The sequence below is a fragment of the Glycine max genome, chromosome 1, assembly GCF_000004515.6.
Source record: "Glycine max cultivar Williams 82 chromosome 1, Glycine_max_v4.0, whole genome shotgun sequence".
NCBI classification, from domain to species: Eukaryota; Viridiplantae; Streptophyta; class Magnoliopsida; order Fabales; family Fabaceae; genus Glycine; species Glycine max.
The window spans coordinates 2,086,193-2,108,625 of NC_016088.4; the positions used below are offsets into that span (position 1 = coordinate 2,086,193).

Below are 22,433 nucleotides of genomic sequence, written 5' to 3' on the forward strand. Positions count from 1 at the left end.
TTTTCTTGTATCATTATGTGAAATTGTTTGAGGGGTTTTACTCCCCGTGGATCGAGAAATATTTTTGTATAATTTGTTTGTGTTTTGAATAAGATTAGCATAATAAATAGTTGTATTGGGATTATGAAATTGTGATTGAAATTGTATATAAGTGGTAAATTGAATATATGATGAATTTTAGAATAATATATTACTTTGAAATTATAATATTATTATGGAGATTGAGTATAAGTGCAAAGTTGAATGTGTTAAATTACGATATACACGTAAACATGAGATGGTTAATTGTGACATAATGAGATGTGAAGTTGTGAACATGAGTTTTAGTTGTGAATAAGTGTGTGGTTAACACTTGATGTGACATTACTTGTGTTGTGAGCTGTGAATTATACAATAACCCGATCAGTGTTTATCTTGAGAAAAATATTGATGTGCAATGTTAAAGGGAAAATGTAGGTTTCCTACTTAGGAACCAATATTAAATTATAGCGCAATGTGTTAAACGTGTTTGAAACACGAATTTGAGATTGTGGGTACTGTATAATTTATGAGCAGTGTCTGTTTATAATATTGTTGTTGAAATTGAGTATAAATACAAAGTTAAACATGTGTTAATTTGTGAGATACATGTAAACCCTTGATGGTGGATTGATAACTGCTAAATAATAGTGAATTAATAGTGGAAAATCGGTCTAAAATTAACTTAGAATTAATTATTTAGCAGTTATTTATGCTTTAATTTGGAAAGATTTAATTAATTTCGAATTTTGATTGCAGATGTGAAAAAGGGAGGTACAACAAGCAAAAAGGGGAAAAAATAAAGAAAAAAAGAAGAAGCCCAACTCCAGCAAGACGCTAAGCGCAAGACATGCGCTGAGCGTGAGGTTTCGCGCTCAGCGAGACTACGAAGGCCCAAGCCCAAGTTTGCACCTATAAATAAGAGGGTCAGCCTAGGAAAAACACCACCACAGAACCCCCTCTCCTAGGGGTTTCATTTACTCCCTTTCTTTCACCTCTCCTCTCATTGTAAAGCCCTCATGACCATGAGTGGCTAATCCCCCTAGCTAGCTAGGGCCTGGCAGGCCTAAAAAGCCAATGATGTATTGAGCATTTCAAGAGTTATCAATAAAAAGAGGAATTCCCTCTAGGTTCTTTATTTATTTACCGTTCTTTCTTTTTACATCCTGTATCTCTGAACTTGTTTTCTGTTAGGGTTTAGTCCACTCGGGAGAGGGTAAAACCTAATTAGGGGTATGGAATGAATACTTGAATCTGTTTTAAGGGTTAGACCACTCGGGAGAGGGTAACGCTTAAGAGAACACTAAAAGGAGGAAATTATCGGGTTATCTTTTAGAGGGTTTTTCTTCCAGTTTCTTTTATCTGCTTTTCTTTCTTGCTTATTCTACATCTCGGACTTTGTTTTCTGTTAGTCTTTAGGCCACTCGGGAGAAGGTAAAGCCTAATTAGGGATAAGGAATGAATGTGTGAATCGGTTTTAAGGGTTAGGCCACTCGGAGAGGGTAATGCTTAATAGAACAATAAAAGAAAGAAATCATTGGGTTAACATGACTTAGTGCCCCAATGTCCATGCTTTAGCAAACATCTAGAATGTAATCTTAATGCATCTTAATTATTGAGTCTTCGCAAAGGGCATTTGGAAGATAGGTAATTAAGGTAGGCTTGTCATCGTGAGGCATCAGGGGCAAGTAGATGGATAGATGTGGGGCAGAATTAGTTCACTGGTATTGATAACAGACAAATCCAGAATCCATATATCTAGGCTAATTAGACTTGTCAGGTTTTAGCGATTTTAATATATAGATTTTATTCCCTATTTTTATTGTTGGTTTTTCTTAGATTTTATTCCCTATTTTTATTGTTGGTTTTTCTTAGAAGTAGTTATTCCTTATTTTACTGTTGGGTTTTAGGAGTAAGTATTTAGGTTTAGTAGATTTAGATTTTATTTATTTGAATTTCGTAGAAGTAGTTATCTTTATTGCAATTTAAATATTTTATCTTCTAATTTTATCTTTTAATCTTATCTTTAAATTTTTTATCGTTTTGATCTTTTATCTTTTTCTTTTATCTTCTAATTTTATCTTTAAATATCTTATCTTTTCTTTACCTTATCTTCTATGTTTCTTTATCTTTTATTTTAAATTCTTATCTCTTGCTTTTAATTTGGATTTGCATTAATCTAAGTACAAACAAAGTCCATGTGGATTCGACAGTTGGACTTCCGAGAACTTTACTACTTGTGACGATTTGGTACACTTGCCAACGAGTTAACATGGATTGTGACATCATGAGATGTTAAATTGTGGGCATGATATTTGGTTGTGAATAAGGGTGTATGTTGAACACTTGATGTGACAATAATTATGTTGTGAGCTGTAAATTATACAATAATCCGACCAATGTTTATATTGAGAAAAGTTTTTATGCGCAGTATTAAAGAGAAAGTGTAGGTTCCTAGTTAGGAACCAGTGTTAAATTGTAGCGCAATGTGTTAAACGTGTTTGAAACAAGAGTGTGAGATCATGGGTATTGTATAATTCATGAGCAGTGTTTGCTTGTAAAAATTGTTTTAAGGGTTGGACCTGAATCAGGAAGGTGAAGCTCTAACGGATTCTTCGGAGTCTAGGCCTTGGGGGTAAAAACACTCGGTTTAAGTGCTCCTTTAAGCCTATGTTGATCCCATATGGTTGGAACATTCTCGCAAAATGGAGTGACCCTGACTGGTCACCTTACGATTTTACTTAGTGAGAGTGACCTGACATACCCATTGTGTGGTGTGTCTTGTTATGTACTCCTAAGCACCCCAGGGTGATTTTTCACTGACATGATACCACATTGCATTTAAGCTTGAGTCTTAGTATAATTGTTGCATAACGCTTGTTAATTGCTTATTATGAAATTAATGAGTGTTATTGTATCTTGACTCGAGTGTATGATTCATGTGTAATGTGATTAATAATTGAAAAATGAATTTTAAAGATAAAGTGGTGAAGTGACGTGAGTTGTATTAAGTTGAGTTATGTTATAAATATTTCCATAATTTATTTTGATTACGTCTTGTTTATTTGTTTTGTTATTTTTTTTTGTGATAACTCACTTCCTATGCACTATTTATGTTTGGATCATGTGATGATCTCGAACCTTGTGTTCGTATGAGCAGATGACTTTAAAGAACCTCGTGCTACTCGTGCTAGAGGACGTTAAGACACAATGCTCTGATAGGATGTGACATTAAAGATGATTTTTTATTTTAATTGCATGATGTTATTTTATTTTATTTTACCTCATTGATTTAACAAAACTTTTTTTTGTAAACTTTGACGGCCTTGTTTTGAGCCGAATATGTTTTTAATAAGTCTTATTTAGTAATGGTAATAGTGAAGTGAATGTGAACATTTTATCCACGTGAATTTGTTGATCAATATTTTTATATGTTTTATTTATTTATATGTATGTCGAAATAGAGGGTGTCACACTTTCGACTCAAACACAAAATAAGAAAAGATTCACTTGAGATAAAAAAAATGATTTGTTATTAATATCAAATATAAATTAAAACAACAAATGGATGCATTTGGAAATTTAAATTATGAAATATTTGGAAATTTAAAATAATTAACGTAGAGTAAGTTTAACACTAATTTTTAATATCTCATTGTGTCTAACATTAATTAAACATCCTTAAAAACATTAATTAAAGTAAAAAACTTTATTTTTAAAATTTTAGCTCATAACTTATCATTTTTTGTGTGGAATGAACGGAAAACCTCATAATTGATAATTAAAAGCCACAAGAAAATGTGGTAGAAATTAAAAATAAGATTAAGATAAGAGATAATTAAAAATAATTCCTTGAAATTTATAATATACAAATTGATATTATAGATACTATAGGTAAAATATAAAGCAATACAAATTTAAAATTATTTAAGATAAATTTGTCATTAAGTGTGTACATCAAGTGCGTGAGTCATCTCACATGAAATTTTAACTTAAAGGATGATTTCGGATTCAAATCTTGGTACACTTGCATTAAATACTTCCAACTCAAACAAACATTAAGAAAAGATTTATTTGAGATAAAAATGATTTTTTTATTAATATCAAATATAAATTAAAACAAAAAATACATGCATTTAAAAAATTAAATTATGAAATATTTGAAAAGTTAAAATAACAAATGTAAAGTTTAACACTAATTTTAATATCACATTGTGTTTAACATTAATTAAACTTCATTAAAAACATTAATTAAATGTATTTGAATATTAATTAAAGTAAAACAGTTTATTTTAAAAATGTTAGCTCTTAATTTATAACTTTTCAGCTATTTTTTTTTTTTGGAATGAAGAGAAAACCCATATAACTGAAAATTTAAAGACCCGAGAAAATGTAATAGAAATTAACAATGATATTATAATAAGAGATAATTAAAAATAATATCTTGAAATTTATAATATGCAAATTGATAGTATAGATACTGCATGTAAAATATAAAACATTAATATTATAATAAGAGATAATTAAAAATAATGTCTGGAATTTATAATATGCACATTGATAGTATAGATACTACAAGTAAAATATAAAACAATATAAATCAATGAAGATTCACAACCAAGCGCGTGAATCAATCCTGGTAGTCTTACTCAACTCAAACACACATTAAGAAGTTATTCACTTGAGATAAAATTGATTTGTTATTAATATCAAATATAAATTAAAACAAAAAATGCATGCATTTGAAAATTTAAATTATGAAATATTAGGAAATTTAATATAGTTAATGTAGAATAAGTTTAACATTATCCCCTCTGTACCATTATAATTGTCGTCTAAGAGAAAAAAATTAATCTATTTTAAAATAATTATCATTTTACTTTTTAATATAAAATTAATCTATAAGTGAATTAATGATGATATAAAGTTAATTTTGTAAAATTATTACTCTCTTTCGTCTCTTTATTATTTTTTCTTGACGTGTGTAAACATAAGATGATAATTATTTTAAAATGAATGTAACTTTTAATATCTCATTGTGTTTAACATTAATTAAATAGCCTTGAAAAACATTAATGAAATATATTTAAATATTAAATAACATAAAATGCTTTATTTTTTTTAATTAATTAATGCTAAAAATACTATTGATTTCATTTTATATAAAATATTTCACAACCATTGAATGTATCAATTAATTACTATTTTTATACAGATTTATCAATTAATTACTATGGAACACCTAACTAGTGATATCAAATTTGAATTTTGATATGTAATTATGTTAAATATTTGTAGAGAATGTTTTGTCATTTATAATAATTTTATTCAATTCGATCAAAATTGTTTTCTACAATAATATCAACATCATATTTATAAATAGTTTAGAATCATTACATCAAAGAGACTTTGATTTGTAAAACTCTCAATAATGTGTGATTTTAGTCTCTCATTGTCATGAGAGACTTATAAATATAAGAAGTGGAATGAAATGAAAGAAAATGGAAGAGAAATGGAATGAAACAAATTGGTCAAAGCTCCGAAAGTGATTTTCTTCAACAATCACTTCCAAGGCTTCTTGCTCTATTCTTGTTTCCCCCGCTTTCTATGGTTTCTTCTTTTTGAAGTAAAATTGAATGTTTTCTTCTTTTTAAATATATTCACCAATTGATTGGTCAATCAAAACTTTCTTGTGTGTTGGGTGCGATGCTTGCACTGAGTGCACATGTCCAGCTAGATTAAGTGGCAATGCGCTAAGCCGTAGGATGCACGCTTGCTCGTGACAATTGTCTTCTAATGGGGTTTCTTGTGTTAAGCGAGCTTGCTTGGACGGAGCAATTCTTACTCGTTAAGCGAGAATGTCGCGTCGAGCGTGACATTTTTTAGTTCTTCAATCCCCTTCCATGCCTATGCTACATCTCTACAAAAATAACATCAAAATTACTATAAAATTATTAACTTTAGCATCTTCTAAATAAAAATTCAAAAAAGTTAAGTTCATGTTGTTTTAACACCAAAGTAAGGATAAAAGATATCTCAAGTGATATTAATAACAATATTTAATTGATGAAATATTTGGGAAGTTAAAATAATTAACTTAGAGCAAGTTTAACACTTTGTTTTAAAATTTTTAGCTCATTAACTTAGAGCAAGTTTAATATCTCATTGTGTTTAACATTAATTAAACATCCTTAAAAACATTAATTAAAGCAAAACACTTTGTTTTTAAATTTTAGCTCACAACTTACAACTTTTCAGTTATCTTTTTTTGTGTGAAACGAATTGAAAACCCCATAACTGATAATTAAAAGCCGCAAGAAATGTAATAGAAATTAAAAATAAGATCATGATAAGAGATAATTAAAAATAATTCCTAAAATTTATAATATACAAATTGATATTGTGGATACTATAGGTAAAATATAAATTAAAAATTATTTAAGACAAATTTGTCACTAATTATGTGGATCGACTGGCATGAAATTTTAGCTTGAACAATGATCTCGGATTCGAATGTTGGTAAAACTGCATTAAATACTTCCAACTCAAACAGACATTAAGAAAATATTTACTTGAGATAAAAATGATTTGTTATTAATATGAAATATATATTAAAACAAAAAATACATGCATTTAAAATTTTAAATTATGAAATATTTGGAAGGTTAAAATAACTAATGCAGAGTAAGTTTAACACTAATTTTAATTTCACATTGTGTTTAACATTAATTAAACATCATTAAAAACATTAATTAAATATATTTGAATATTAATTAAAGTAAAACACTTTATTTTAAAAATGTTAGCTTATAACTTTTCTGTTATCTTATTTTTTGTGGAATGAAGGAAAAACCCATATATTATAATAAGAGATAATTAAAAATAACTTCTGAAATTTATGATATGCAAATTGATAGTGTAGATACTATCGGGTAAAATATAAAACAATATAAATTAAGAATTATTTAAGGAAGATTCACAGCCAAGCACGTAAATCAACCATGGTAGTCCTACCCAACTCAAACAACTCAAATAGAGATTAAGAAATGATTCATTTGAGATAAAACTGATTTGTTGTTAAATCAAATATAAATTAAAATAAAAAATACATGCATTTGAAAATTTAAATTATGAAATATTAGGAAATTTAATATAGTTAATGTAGAGTAAGTTTAATACTACTCCCTATGTATCATGATAATTGTAGTGGAAGAGAAAAAAAATGTCAAAAATAATTATTATTTTGCTTTTTAATATAATATTAATTATGTTTTTCATTTATATCATTTATAATATAAATGTTGAAAAAAAATCTACAAAAATGAATTAATGATGATATAAGATTAATTTTATAAAATTATTATTTTCTTTTATCTATTTGTTATTTTTATTTGATCTGTGTAAAACAACCTGGCATGATTTTTATTTTAGGTTGGAAGTAACTTTTAATAACTCATTGTGTTTAACATTAGTTAAATAGCCTTGAAAACCATTAATGAAATATATTTAAATATTAAATAATGTAAAGTGCTTTAATTTTTTGTAATTAATTAATGCTCAAAATACTTTTTTTTGATGGAAAATGCTCAAAAATACTATTGATTTCATTTTATATAAAATATTTCACAACCATTGAATGTATTAATTCATTACTATTTTTTATACAGATTTATCAATTAATTACTGTGGAACGTGATATCAAATTTGAATTTTGATATGCTATGTTAAATATTTATAGAGAATGTTTTGCCATTTATAATAATTTTATTGAATTTGATAAAAATTATTTTCTACAAGGATATATGTGACCTATAAAAAAATTGAAATAAAACATTTTTTAAGGTGGAAAACATTTTTTAAGGTGGAAGAGAGGTTGATATATAAAATTAAATACACAGTTAAATATGAATCCGATCAATGTGATATATAAGAGAAAACTATTCTTGTTTCCGATTTCTGAAAAAAGTCCAAATATAATTGAAGAACCACAACTTTTAACATTTTAAGAAATAAATAAAATATTATTTATGTTTAAAGAAGAAATCAATTATAATTTTACTAAATTGGTTAATATTAGTCTAACAATAATGAACAATATATGTTGAATGATGGCTATATATACGAGGGACTCTCAATTTTAAGAAAAGCACATCAATTTCTTGCCCTCCAGACCGGCCATGCTCCATAATTCATCTAGGAGGCACAGGTTCGTAGCATTTTCTCATATCTGTTTTTTATTCTTCTTCTTCAGTTATTTTGATGTTTATTTTTTTTGGTGAATTATGCACACTTACACAAAAATTGAAAGGCCATTTTTTAATATTTTTTTATGATTAAACATATATTGTATAAGAAAATATATAATATACACTTTCTCCTTTATGTCATATTCTTCAGATCATCTCATTATTTTTATTATATCTATAATTTTTTATCTTCTTCTCTTTATTATTCTTTCTACCCGTAACCAGCCAAAATGGGGGTGTACATTTGTCTTGTAGCACAATTCTTTGAACCTTTTTCTCATTTAAGATCCATATATTATTATATTTACACGTCCTCCTCAAATTAACTCCCACCGTACTATCCTTTTTTGACCGTATTATCTAACGAGAAGTATAGTATAGACAATGACTTTGTTTAAGTCTTTCATACGATAAAATTAGTTTATATATATATATATATATATATATATATATATATATATATATATATATATATATATATATATATATATATATATATAATATTTGTTTCAAATTAATTTTCGGATAAATTTTTTTAATTCTTTTCTCTCCCAATACAATAAAAAAATCATTTTTTATATATTTTGCTTTAACTTATTTAAAAAAGTTAATTTTAACACATACATAAGTTAACTTTAATTTATGAGAGAAGCTTACTTCTTTTTATATTTTTATGATGAAAAAATATAATAAATTAGTTATATATATATATATATATATGAAAGAGTTTTTAAAATATCCAAATTCAATGAATAGATTTGCTTAAATGATATCACAAACTTTGAATTTCATATATAGGAAAGAGCTTTTGTTTGGAAAATTAGTTCCACCACGATATTTTCAACTTAAATAAGTTTTTTCTCAAAAAAAGGCACTTATAATCATAAAAAATACAAGAATTCGTAATAATACTTGAAATAAAAACATATATATTTTTATAATATCAAGCGTGGTTACTGAAATTTAATTTTATTCTTATCTATCAGTTAGTCGAAAACAAAACAAAAAAGAATAATAATTTTCTATCTTAATTTTATTATTCGTTAATTATGTGGAATCATGAACATTATTTTACTTATTTTATTGTCAGTGATTCAGTGCCAGCGTTGTAGTAGTCGCTCGCTAGTGCTTATTGTGAAGAAGAAAATAGAATTACGTTCGCCAAGAAATCATAGGATAGTTAATTTAGCTGCATATATAAATCAGGTACGTATTAGGTCATCTATCTCTTACTATGTACTTTTTTTAATTATTAATCTTACTATGTGGAGTAATTTTGTTTCTGTATTTCATGTGTGTATTAATAGTACCTAAAAATTTTATAATTAAATATTTTGGACTAGATCCATACCATATTCTACACCTTCCAGCTGAATTAAAAATTTGAGTAATTTCCTTTTACGGCAAAAGGATTGACTTTTAGTCCGTGGTCAATCCATCACCGTGCTGTCTCAAGACGGATTTTTTTATTAAAATTAAAACGGTAGATTTTGCTTTTAAAGTTGTTGAAATATTATATATTAAAAGGATTTTACTCGTATAAATCGACTTTCACAGTCAATTTTGATTTTGTAAAATCAATTTCTGACAACTTTTACACATTATAACATGGTTGAAAATGCTATAAAAAAAATTTGTCATGAAAAGCCCGTTAGAAATTGGTTTTGGAAAACTTTACATCATGTAGGTAACTTTTTTAAGAAATATTTTATACTTTAATAATTTTAAATTAAAGCAAAATATTTCCGTTTTACATATATAAAAAAGAGTAAATTACACACATTGAGATTTGACGAAATTATACAAATCTCATTCATTTTTAAAGCCTGAAAACAGAAGAGTTTCTTGTGTAATTTTATCAAATTTTAAGAAAAACTGTAATTTATTCTATATATATAAAAAAAAACCTAACAAGAGATAAGGATGTTATCTTATCGAATAAACATAAGAAATTATTTTAGCAAATTAAGACCCACCCTAGATAACTCTCCTTAGTTGTGTATTCCCCTAAGAAATAAAAAGTGTATTATACACAAACATTTTACTAATATTTTTAATTTTTTTATTTCTATCACAATATAAATCCTATCATATTAATTTTTTTTCTCCCTCTAAGTAAATTATAGTATAATAGATGTAGATGAAACATTTCTCCTTTGAAAATTAGTCCGCTATGTTCCAAGTCCATTTGCCATTGCCTATTTCTTAAAAAACGTCAAAATATTTTGACGTGTGCTAACTGTCAAGTGTCGATGCTTTTCCATGCCTTATCACTTGTCCTCTATCTCTTCTACTATGATTCCTTGACTCTTTCTAACTAACAAAACATGCTACTTTATACTTGGCTGAATTTTCTCCATTTCTTGTTTCGTGTGTAATAGTTTACATTTTAAAAAACCAATTTTCTTATAATTAACAAATCTTTTAAGTGAAAACTAGTCATATATAAAAATTAGTGGTCTTATTTTATATTTTCTATACCCGCAATAATTTATCTAAAATTAAGTTAATATGCAAATTCAAATTAATTTTAAACAACACTTTTAAAAAATTTAAAACTAATCAATATATTGTTGTTGTTTTTTAGGCTATAAAAACGTATTATAAATGGGAATTTCAGCACAAGATGTGCTTGAACCTCAAAACAGAAAAGGCTGATACATGATGAGGCTTCTAAAAGCAGCCCACCCCCCATAAAACCAATATATCCCGAACAACAGAGCTTTGGTAACTAAAAACTGGTCGGATTATTTCATGAACCCATCCCTTAAAACAGAAAGTACTTCCCATCCCTTGAATAATAATAAATAAATAAAAACTGCAATGGCCATAAGAATACGAAAAAAGCTTTCTTAGAGCTTATTAACAAACTCCTTTTGACAAGTTTTTTTTATCCATAAATATTAATTATTAGTATTATTAGTTTTTGTTAATAAAAGAGATTGAATATATATATATATATATATATATATTCATTTTAATTATTCAATTCACCTTATATTTTTTTCAAGCTTTATTGAGACTGATTTATCTGATGCAGCAAAACATAAGATACCCAAAAACCTTGGTTCCAAAACAATAATCATGAATATATTATTGTAAAATGTATATAACTAATTTTGATTACTATAGTTTACCAAACGCTTTCTAATGCCAAATAAGCCAAGATATATCGAAAAGGAAATGGCATTATTGGCTGCTGTCCCACTTTGATCTATTGGTCAATAGTCATAATTCCAAGAAGTATTTAATACAACCTCCTAGGTACACAGGGTGAAAATATAATAGAGTAGAAAACATTAGTGGTTGAGTTTAATTTTAAGTTACCTGAACATAGGATATATTATATATATAGGGTATTGTCGAGTATTAACTAATATGCATGCAGGTTGATATATTGACTGCTACGAACTATCGTATGGGAAGCTTGGGTAGGCAAGAATTTAGATTCGCTTTTTTCCAATATAGGTTCTGATTTTGAAACTGGGGCAGGTTCAAATTTGTAGGCTTTTCTTACCTATAATTAAAGTAGGGGATTGAAATTAAATTTTAAAACCAAATAGATTTTTCTAATATAGGTCTTCTTACGTTTGCCATACCTTAATATATACGATACCGTGTAGACTTGAGAAGAATAAGAAGTGGGTCATTTAATTCTAATAATGACTACATATGCATGTTGACTATTTTCTAATACTAAGGATTAGGTATGTACCAAACGCTCCTATTTTACTTGTTGGAATATAATTAGCTAGGCTAGAAGTTTTTCGGTTTTAATTATATCAATTGAAAAATTGATACAACTCCACGAATTTAATTGTACGTACGCCGTCGTTTTGGTATAACGACACGAAAGCCCTTAACAAAAACGTATATTAATTCACTATCAATGAAAACAAAAATTTAGTCAATTGTTGTTAACTGAGTAATAGCTGTTGTCAAGTGTTTATCGATATTTAAAAAGGTTGCTGTTAGGACTAAAATATAGGCATCTATTTTGATCAAATACAAACTTGAATTTCGCAAATTAATTTAGCAAATGATTTTGCAACATATCTCAAAGTCTGCCATTTTATTATAAAGTCGAGTTTTTAGTGTCAAGAATGAAGACATCTCTCATCATACTTTTTTTATGATGTGTCTTTCACACTTTTTTCTTATAATTTTAAATATATTTTATTTTAAAGTTTTATTAAATTAGAAAATACCAGAACAAATACATGTTAATTTTTTCATAATGCTAAATTCAATGTTATCCTCTTAATTCATTCGACCATATAATACAACCTTTTCCCAAATTCATCCTCTTCATTCTTTCTTTAAAGACATATATACCCTTCACGTGGACCTTAATTAGTCCAACGTTGAAAGTAACACTTGCTGAGTTGCTGTCGTGTGAGAAATTACGAAAATTGAGGGGCAGCGCCAAAAATAGGAAAAAGAAATGTAGAAAGCAGTACTTGGAAAAAGTGACAACATCATCATAGATAAGCTAAAGCTGTTCATTGAGCAGTACTTATATGCATATATAAGGTCATTCACTTCCCGCAACTTTCTTTGAAGGTGCTTATTAATGTTCCAAAGAAAAAATAGCTATCATCAACTGTTCATCTCCTACGTATATATGGTTTTCTGTAACTCTATTAGGGTCTTTCTGGGAAAGACATTGGAGAATGTCAAGGTTTGTACGTGTCCTTTAGAAATTATACATTAGGTTAATTTAGTTCTCTTTTTTTTGTCATTTATGTATGTCTTCAGTTTTTTTCACTAACAGCATTATCAAAGTTCATTTTGCCATAATATTCTTCTGTTCCTTGTCACCTGAAATGAAGCTTCAACTCTTCAAAGTTATTTGCAGGTTCATATTATTGGTAAAAGATGAAGGTGGAAAGGGTTTCAATATTCCAGTGGTGGGTTAGAGTAGCTGTGCAGCTCAGCTTAATCTTGCTTGGTGCCTTTTCTGATAGAGTCTCATCAATTAGGTTCTTTCTACTCTCTTAATTGCTTCTCTGTTTAGTTACATGCCAATGTTGCTTTTGTCCTATGCTTTTCTTATTGTGATTCTGAGTAAACGAAATGAAATCATGAGATGAGAAAATGCATCAATTCAGAAGGAAGACATATCCTATAAATTAGTACTTACTACAAGTAAATAATACTTTTAAGTCTTATTTTTTTGTCTCTTGTCCCGTTTATAGATGAGAACTTTAAAATTTCATATCCTTCATTTATCTCACTATATAAATACTCCATTGTGCAAGCTACTTTTCACTTGCATCTTTTACTTTAGTTGCAAGCTACTAAGCTAGCCATTGTGGCAATGAAAAGAGTTTATTTCCACGTCTTTGACTTTCTCATGTGTCTCATTTATGTTTTCACAACATTTAGTCTTAGCCGTTTTTCACCTGCACCATTCTTTCTTTGACGGTCTCAAATGTTTCGTTTATGTTTTAATTTTGCAATATTTAGTCTACGCATAGATGGCCTGTATTTAATGACGCAAAATTTGATGAAAATGCAATTAACTCTAACATTTCTTAACTAATTAGTCTCTGCAAGTGCTTTGCTCTAACCGACAATGCATCAAATAGTATAGGCTGATGGTCTACTTCAGTAACAACCGAATCTCCCTTTCAAAACACGACAATAATTTAAATACACCTAAAATTGAAGCTTGCTATTTACATTTTTTATTTTATTTCAAGTCACTTTTACATATATATATATATATATATATATATATATATATATATATATATATATATATATATATATATATTACACACCAATCATTTTTCATATAAAATAGATGACAACATTTAATTAAATGTTTTTCCAATTATCTCTCTTATTAGACAGTGTGAGAACTTATTAGATAATTTTGATCATATAAATGTACAGTCTAGTAAGAATCAGATTTAAATAAAAAGAATTTAATTATTTATATATAATTAAAATTAATTACTTTTACCTTTTACTCCATAGATATAACCATGTACATACACATATGTGTGGAGCGGCTTTACATTAAATATGATGAGCAAAGATAGGTGGACGTAAATCATTCTATCAAAATTGAACCATAAAACTTTTTAAGTTGCCAAACTGTCTAAGAGTAACTGCCCTTCACATTAAATCACATTAAATCTCACATTATCAATATATTCAAATTAAACTACTGTCCTGTCGTTGATAGGAGTAGTTTAATTTGAATATACTATAATGTGATTTTTATATTATTATTTTATTATAAATTATATATATGAAAAAGTTATTAATTTTTGTAATAATTATTTTTTAAATTATATATACAATAATTTGTTGATAGGAGTAGTTTAATTTGAATATACTATAATGTGATTTTTATATTATTATTTTATTATAAATTATATATATGAAAAAGTTATTAATTTTTGTAATAATTATTTTTTAAATTATATATACAATAATTTAATACAACTAAAATATAAAGGCTAAATATTTCTTTATCTTCCTATTTCTTTTCCCTTTTGAAGTTGCAACCAATGGGCTAAATATTTTCTTTATCTTCCTATTTCTTTCTCTTCAATTTCTTTTTAAATCAAATGATGAAGGCAATTGTATTTGATTCCTATTCCAATAGCTAGGTCCCCTGAAAATAATCGGATTTTTAAAAGAGGAATAGGAGGAATTATTATTAAGCACTATAGTACAATTAAGAAAAAAAAAAAAAAGAGCCGCATGCTAGAATTAAATATCAAATTATATTATTAATATTATATACATATTTTATATTGTTTTTATAATAATATTTTACATTTACTTTTCTTTTTTACATCACTCTTTATTTTATATTTTTATTTCTTATAAAAAGTTGTGCATAAATATTGAGCAACTATGCATTTAGTCTCAAGCTGTAGTATCCTATTGTCCATTTGTTCTATTTTTTTTTTTCAATTTTGAATATTGTCAAATGACAACGTCACACGTTGAGTACTTTTTTATTTTTAACTATCTTCTTTAATTTTCTGCAATGCTTCCACTTGCAGAAGCGTTTCGACGTCTCCTCCAGTAAAGCTGAATACCGAAAATCCTCACCAGGTGATATACCGGTTAATTTTTTGGAGAACAATATAATTCGTTCAAAATATTGAAACAATAAAATAAATAACCATATTAATTGGCCTGTTTTTCTCGTCAAATTAAAGCTTGGGTTATACTAAGTCTCGACTTGATTTGCAGGTGGTGATTAGCAACGGCATCGTTTCCCTCAATTTGTCAAAGCCCGAGGGCCATATCATTGGAATATATAATGGAATTAACAATTTACTTGAGCCAAAAAATAAAGAAGACGATAGAGGGTATATATACCTATCACCTACTTCTTATTAAATAAAAAGTTAAATTTTCTTATAATTTTATCATTCTTATATATTTATATTTTAATTCTTTTTTACTCTAGTTCTTATAATTTTATCATTCTTATATGTTTATATTTTAATTCTTTTTTATTCTATATAATTTAAAAGTATTTTTTTTAATCCTTATAATTTGTATTTAATTATCTTTTAGTTTCTATAGTTTAAAAATAATATTTTTAATCCCAATAATTTATATTTTAATTACCTTTTAATTCTTACTAAAAAAAATATAAAAAAAATTAAAATAAAATTAAAAAAATCACTTTTAAAGACTAAAAAAATAAGAATCGTAAAATTATAGAAAACAAATGAGTAATTTAACCTAAATAAAATTATACATTTAGGTCAGGATTATCTTCAAAGTAATCCGGTATACGATGGCAAAAAAATTGAATCCATATAAGATCTGCTTTGATTGATATAATCTGCCTTCATATTTATAGGTACTTGGACGTCGTTTGGAACGAACCAGGAAAACCTGGCATATTTGAGAGGTATATATATTTCAGAAATTATTAATTTAGGCCTTTTTTTTTCTTTTATCTCCTTTTCATTCTATTTTGTTTATTTTTATGGCAAATATTGAACCTACCTCACTTTTATATAAGGTGTATGGGTGGAAAGATGAGAGAGATAAAAAAAAACACTTAGAGAAAAAAAATGATAAATATGATAAATTATGTAATGGAAAATAGAGAGATAATAAAAATAGGGTAGAAGTAATTAATGCATGTTTTATGCAATTCAAGAGACAAATTTACGATTTAAACTGTACTGCAGAATCGATGGGACACATTTCTCAGTCATTGCAGCAAACGAGAATATAGTTGAAATTTCATTTTTAAGAACATGGACAGCTTCCATGAAAGGCTCAAGTGTCCCTATGAACATAGACAAAAGGTGGATTCCAAACCTTAATTTTTTTCTACAGTTTGAAAGCAAATACAGAATTAGCTCATCGACATTGTGTGATATAATTTTTTTTCACGCAGGTATATATTGCGAAGAGGTGATTATGGGTTTTATTCATACGCAATATTTAATCGACCTTCAGGATTACCTGCGGTGGAGGTTTATCAAATTAGGATTGTTTTCAAACTCGACGAAGCCAGGTAAGTGAAAAAATGTTAATTACTTTTAGAAAAGTTAAAAGAAAAAAAAACACTTTCCTTTGATTTTGAAAAAAAGTTAGTACTTTTTCATTGACTCCTGAATGAAAATTTTCATAATTTGATAGAATAAAAAATGAAAATATGAAATGGCTTAAAGAAAAGTTTCCTAAATTATTATTCCTTCCGTCTCCCAAGATAATCATGGTCTTAAATATCGAAAAACAAGTAATAAATAGTTAAAAGACATGAAAGGAATCAGAAACTTTACAAAATTAATCTTACATTATTATTATAAAAAACTCGTACCCGCCCAGAGGCTCTTCGCTATGCGAAGGTATGGGGGAGGGATGTTGTACGCAGCCTTATCCTTGCATATGCAAAGAGACTATTTCCGAATTCGAACCCATGACCAACAAGTCACCAAGGCACAACTTTACTGCTACACCAGGGCTCGCCCTCTATCTTACGTTATTATTATGATTAATTTATTTTTAGATTTTGTAGTTTAATGTTAATATATAAAAATATAAGTGAAAAAAAAATAATATAATATTGGAAATATATATTCTTTTAAAATACAATTTAGTTTGTGGTTATCATTTTAAAAGTAGAAGAATAACAAAAACCTATGCTTAACTAATAAACAACCAATGATCCAGGTTCCACTACATGGCCATATCTGATACTAGGCAAAGGAACATGCCATCTATGAGAGATAGATTATCGGGTCAAAGCCTGGCGTATCCTGAAGCTGTTCTTTTAACCCATGCATCTGAGCCACAATTTAAGGGAGAGGTAACCCTTTTTTGCCTGTTGTTCGAATTGACATTGATTATTGTTGTTTATAATGTTTATGACATGTACTTGTTTGTTATTTTGTTCGGTTTAGGTGGATGACAAATACCAATACTCGAGTGAGAACAAAGATAACACTGTTCATGGCTGGATTACCCAGGATGATTCAGCACCCGTGGGCTTCTGGTTGATAACACCCAGTAATGAGTTCCGCCATGCTGGGCCCATTAAGCAAGACCTTACCTCTCATGTTGGCCCAACTACTCTTTCCGTAGGTTCAACCTGTGACCTCATAAAGCATGAATAAGTCTTGATTAATGGAACCGTTCGGTAGAGTAAAAAAAAAATGGAATGAAAATTTAAAATTAAAATAGAATGTAAAAATATGGGATTAATCTCATTTTACTGTTCATTTTTCTTTTCTGTTCTCTTTCAACTCAAAGAACGGACCTGTGTTGTCTAATATATTAGAAGCCCTCTATTTAATATTGAACATGTATAGTATGTTCATGCATCAATACTATGTTAAACAAAGATATGCCTGTAAAAATAAAATCAAAAAACTAAATTAGAGTGCACTCAAAAGTAATGCCTCCTTAAGAATTTCTTCTCATCACCTAACACAAATTTATAACTTCAGAACATAGGCCTAAACAAAATTTAGAATTTAGATAGTTACGGCTAGAATGCCAGTTGTTATTCACAAATCACAGAACCGAATAAGTGAAAATTAAAGTACTTCACTATTTCTAAATTTATTGTTGTTGTTCGTGTTTAGATGTTTGTGAGCACTCATTATGCTGGCAAGGAGGTAGCCATGGTATTTGGTGAAGGGGAGACATATAAAAAGGTTTTTGGCCCAGTTTTTGTCTACCTTAACTCTGTTCCCAACAAATCTCAGTTTCGGTCTCTCTGGTCAGATGCTGTAGAACAGGTATATACTTATTACCCTTAACTGCACTCGCTAGTGATAATTTATTATACATTATTTGAGCGAGGTGATTATGTTGTGACACAATATATTATTGTTCTTTGGTAAATTAGTTATCGAATGAAGTAAGAAGATGGCCTTATGATTTCGTTGGATCAAAAGATTTCCTTCCACCCAATCAACGAGGAACAGTGACAGGACGACTACTAGTCCTAGATGGGTATATGCATATGCCTTATTTACCTTCATTTTATTCTTTGATGACATAGTATCAACTTATATAGAAACAAGCTAATAAATTCCATGCTTTAACTTGTTTATCAGGGGAAAGAGAGCTCAACCTGCTAACAATGCTTATGTTGGTCTAGCTTTGCCAGGAGATGCAGGATCATGGCAGAGAGAAAGCAAGGTGCATTTGGTTTAGGAGCCAATTGGATTTAATTTCTTGAAATTTCAAGTTTCAAGGGCTAGTGACACATTCAGCTAAAAAGGGTCTGAAATTTGAATTATATGTGCCATTCACAGGGTTATCAATTCTGGATTCAAGCTGACAAAGATGGACACTTCTTGATTCAAAATATTGTTCCTGGGGATTACAACTTGTATGCATGGGTTCCGGGTTTTATTGGAGATTATAGATATCAAACTAAAATTACCATCAAACCAGGTAAAATATCTTCGTCTCTCATGTTAAATATAAAGTAGTTTATGTGCTTTTATATATGCAACAACTTCAGCTTTTTGAGTAATTGATTCATGACATGGAATTAGAACTATGTGACTAATTAGCAGTCATGATCAGTTCCATTTTTATTGGCATCATATCAGGATATAATACTATAAATTACAAACTCGTGCATTGTTAAATGTTTAATCATGAACTATTTAAATATTAAACTATTTGAGCTTTTGCACTTATAATAATTTGAACTTTTTAGAAATTTAGTTTATAGCTTGCGTCATTAGACAATGACTTGTATATAATGTACCTTTAGGATGCAACATCAACTTGAATTCACTGGTTTATAACCCTCCAAGAAATGGTCCTACTCTATGGGAAATTGGGATCCCAGATCGCTCAGCTGCAGAATTCTATATACCAGACCCTAACCCCAAGTTCACGAACAGATTATTCCAGAACGATAGCCAAGACAAGTTAGCCCAAAACCCATTTTCAACAATTAATGTTTTCGATCTTCTATTAATATGCTCTTTTTTCATTTTCTCAAACTATTTCTTCTATGGCAGGTTTAGGCAATACGGCTTGTGGGAACGTTACACTGAACTATATCCAAACCATGATCTCGTTTACACTGTTGGTGTATCTGACTATCACAATGACTGGTTTTATGCTCAAGTTACCAGGTATTTGTTTTTTTTGGTCAATATATAGAATTTGTTATAATTGTCAAGCATTTTTAGTTTTCTCCTCTAAAATGCACTAATGTATGCAGGAGCACACCAGAAAAGACATTCGTGCCAACGACATGGCAAATTCAATTCCAACTTAAAAATATCATAATGCCAGGAAATTACACATTACAAGTGGGGTTGGCATCCGCCAATAATGCTAGACTGGAGGTACACCAATTCATTTTTTCCATAATTGATCTTCTTTTTTTTTTCAGTTATGAGTATGACTATGGTGGCAATTGGCTAACATTTTTTTATATGGGTGATCAGGTTAGGTTCAATGACCAGAATGCTAAGCTTCCCCACTTCTCAACAGGGCTAACAGGCGATGACAATGCCATAGCAAGACATGGAATTCATGGATTGTATAGGTTGTATACTATAGCTGTAGGCAGCAATCATTTGGTGAAAGGAAAAAACACCATCTATTTGACACAGTCAAAAGGCATAGGTCCTTTCATGGGACTTATGTATGATTATGTCCGCTTAGAAAGTCCACCAATTAAAAGTACTTGATTGAGCCGAGAACATGTACGTAGTGGAGGAAGATAAATAAGCGTGACTCTGTCTCTGTGCATTATGAATCTCTCATCTTGCAATTTGCATAGAAGCATGCATGCATAGCAGAATTTTTGCTAGAAAGTAGAAATTATGATGAAAGTATAAAGCCAGTATTTTTTATTTATTGATTGATTTTAAGTTTGTACTACTGTGGAGGGCTTGTAATTTGGTGTCGGATAATTATAAGAAGGAACATGCTTTCTGTTGCGAATTCGTACCGCACGAATTCTAAATATAGTTCATAATCCATGATTTCCGTTAATTATCCTTTTATTTTGAAATTTACATATTCGCCAATTACATTATAACAGCTGTTTCGTAAGAAAATTCGCAGCATGATCTCTCCTGAAATTTAACACTACTATAAGAATATGTATTGTATGTAACATTGTAAAAGGATTTTAAATTTATTTCTAATCACAAATTGAATGCACAGTACTAAGTTTTATAGTTTAACAATTGCTTTGTCTATTTTAATTTTAACCTTTTAATTAAGTAAGAAATATAAAACAAATTAAGAATTAAATCTCAATATAAAAAAACTTAAGAGAATTATATAAAATATTTAAAATTCGTAAAATACAAAGACTTAAAAAAAAGATAAGAATGAAATTCAAAATTTTAAAATTGTGAATTTTTTTTATCACTTTCTTGATTTGTTGTCCTTTTATGTTGTTTTTTATTATGCTAATTGACATATTTTTACTTATTCTATTTTTTTAAATTATTGACTTAAAAGTTAAAACGATTTCTTACTCTTGATTTTTTTTAATTATCTGAATCAATGACTTTCTTAGTTCCCATCAAACGGCTAGTCCCATCTAATTATAAAAACTACGATTATTACCTTTGAAGATAAAAAAAATAATATTATAAAAATTAAAATGGAATTTTTTAATGTTCAATGATTGACTATTAAGGAATATTGGCTATTACTTTTTTGAATAATAATTATTTCAATAATTTAGATCTAGAATTAATGTTCAATGGATTTAAATTAGTGAGTGCAATTTTTTTAAAATATTTTCCATTCTGCATTACTAAATTATTAAAAGAATGTACGTAACGCACACAACTACTCTATCTTTATTTTTTCAGCAGCGTACCAACTAACTATTTTGGATGTAATACTGGATTCAAATCTAGTTTCTTATGAAATTATCTTTCGATGATTATCATATGGACCAAGAACGTTTGTATGTACCAACTAATTATTGAAGAAAAATACATAGAATGTGAATTAAATTTTAAGATCATTCAGTAATCCATTAAAAATTAAATTGATGCCACGTTTTCTTCTTTGTTCTCCCTTTAACAACAAAAATGAAAAGAAAAAAAGAACTTTCATTTTATTATTTCATGACAATTTGGTTCAACCAAAAAATATTAACTTAAATATATTTTAAGTTCCTCAAACTCAAATGCTGAAATTTATTTAGTCTCCCAAATTTAAACATGTATTTTTTATTTCATCAAAGTTGGAAAAGGGTTTTTATAGTAGGTAAGGTAAAGGGGTAGGTCAGAGTCGGGTTTTGCTTACCCCACCCCCAACTCTCCATTTTCTTCCGTCCCCATCCCCATCCCCGAAATTCGATAGGGGTGTAGATTTATCCCCATTCCTACTTTCGATAGGATTAGATTTTTCCCGCCTCGATATGCTTATAAAATCCTATAAAAAAATATAATTTTTCATAGAATGAAAAAAATAACTTTAAATAGCAATCACAACATATTTTTAGATTATACATGACAACATAAAATTTAATCCAAAAATAGCATAAGATTCAATCCAATAGTTTAAGGTTTTAATATATTATATATATGCAAGAATATTTTTGTAAATTAATTATTAGCGGAACGAATTTGAGGATGGGTTCGGATCAGGTATTAATAATCTCATCCCTGACCACAAAACTTTAATTGTCTCAAAAAAATCCAAACCCAACCCCTACCTTGA

At 28.1% G+C, this 22,433-nt stretch overlaps 1 protein-coding gene across 2 annotated transcripts; it reads left to right on the forward strand.

Annotated features, from left to right (window-relative positions):
- Positions 1-12,765: 12,765 nt before the first annotated feature.
- On the forward strand, positions 12,766-20,713 carry LOC100781089 (rhamnogalacturonate lyase). Of its 2 annotated transcripts, none has more exons than XM_014768191.3 (17): positions 12,766-12,945; positions 13,113-13,246; positions 15,293-15,344; positions 15,486-15,604; positions 16,108-16,158; positions 16,445-16,564; positions 16,657-16,776; positions 17,436-17,571; positions 17,666-17,842; positions 18,350-18,505; positions 18,616-18,722; positions 18,827-18,911; positions 19,028-19,169; positions 19,498-19,657; positions 19,751-19,867; positions 19,957-20,083; positions 20,186-20,713. In XM_014768191.3, exons 2-17 carry the CDS (start codon positions 13,143-13,145, stop codon positions 20,429-20,431), a joined length of 2,019 nt encoding a protein of 672 aa, XP_014623677.1. In that variant the 5' UTR covers positions 12,766-12,945; positions 13,113-13,142; the 3' UTR covers positions 20,432-20,713. The 2 variants fall into 2 exon arrangements, with proteins under 2 accessions (XP_014623677.1, XP_014623700.1); XM_014768214.3 differs by having other exon boundaries at positions 13,123-13,246.
- The last annotated feature ends 1,720 nt before the right edge of the window (positions 20,714-22,433 follow it).

Bases quoted from the DNA above. Each gene is read 5' to 3' on its own strand.
- LOC100781089 (XM_014768191.3), top strand. From the start codon at position 13,143: ATGAAGGTGGAAAGGGTTTCAATATTCCAGTGGTGGGTTAGAGTAGCT. The intron at 16,777-17,435 runs GTAAGTGAAAAA...CCAATGATCCAG, and splicing joins TTCAAACTCGACGAAGCCAG to GTTCCACTACATGGCCATAT. The intron at 19,868-19,956 runs GTATTTGTTTTT...TAATGTATGCAG, and splicing joins TTTTATGCTCAAGTTACCAG to GAGCACACCAGAAAAGACAT.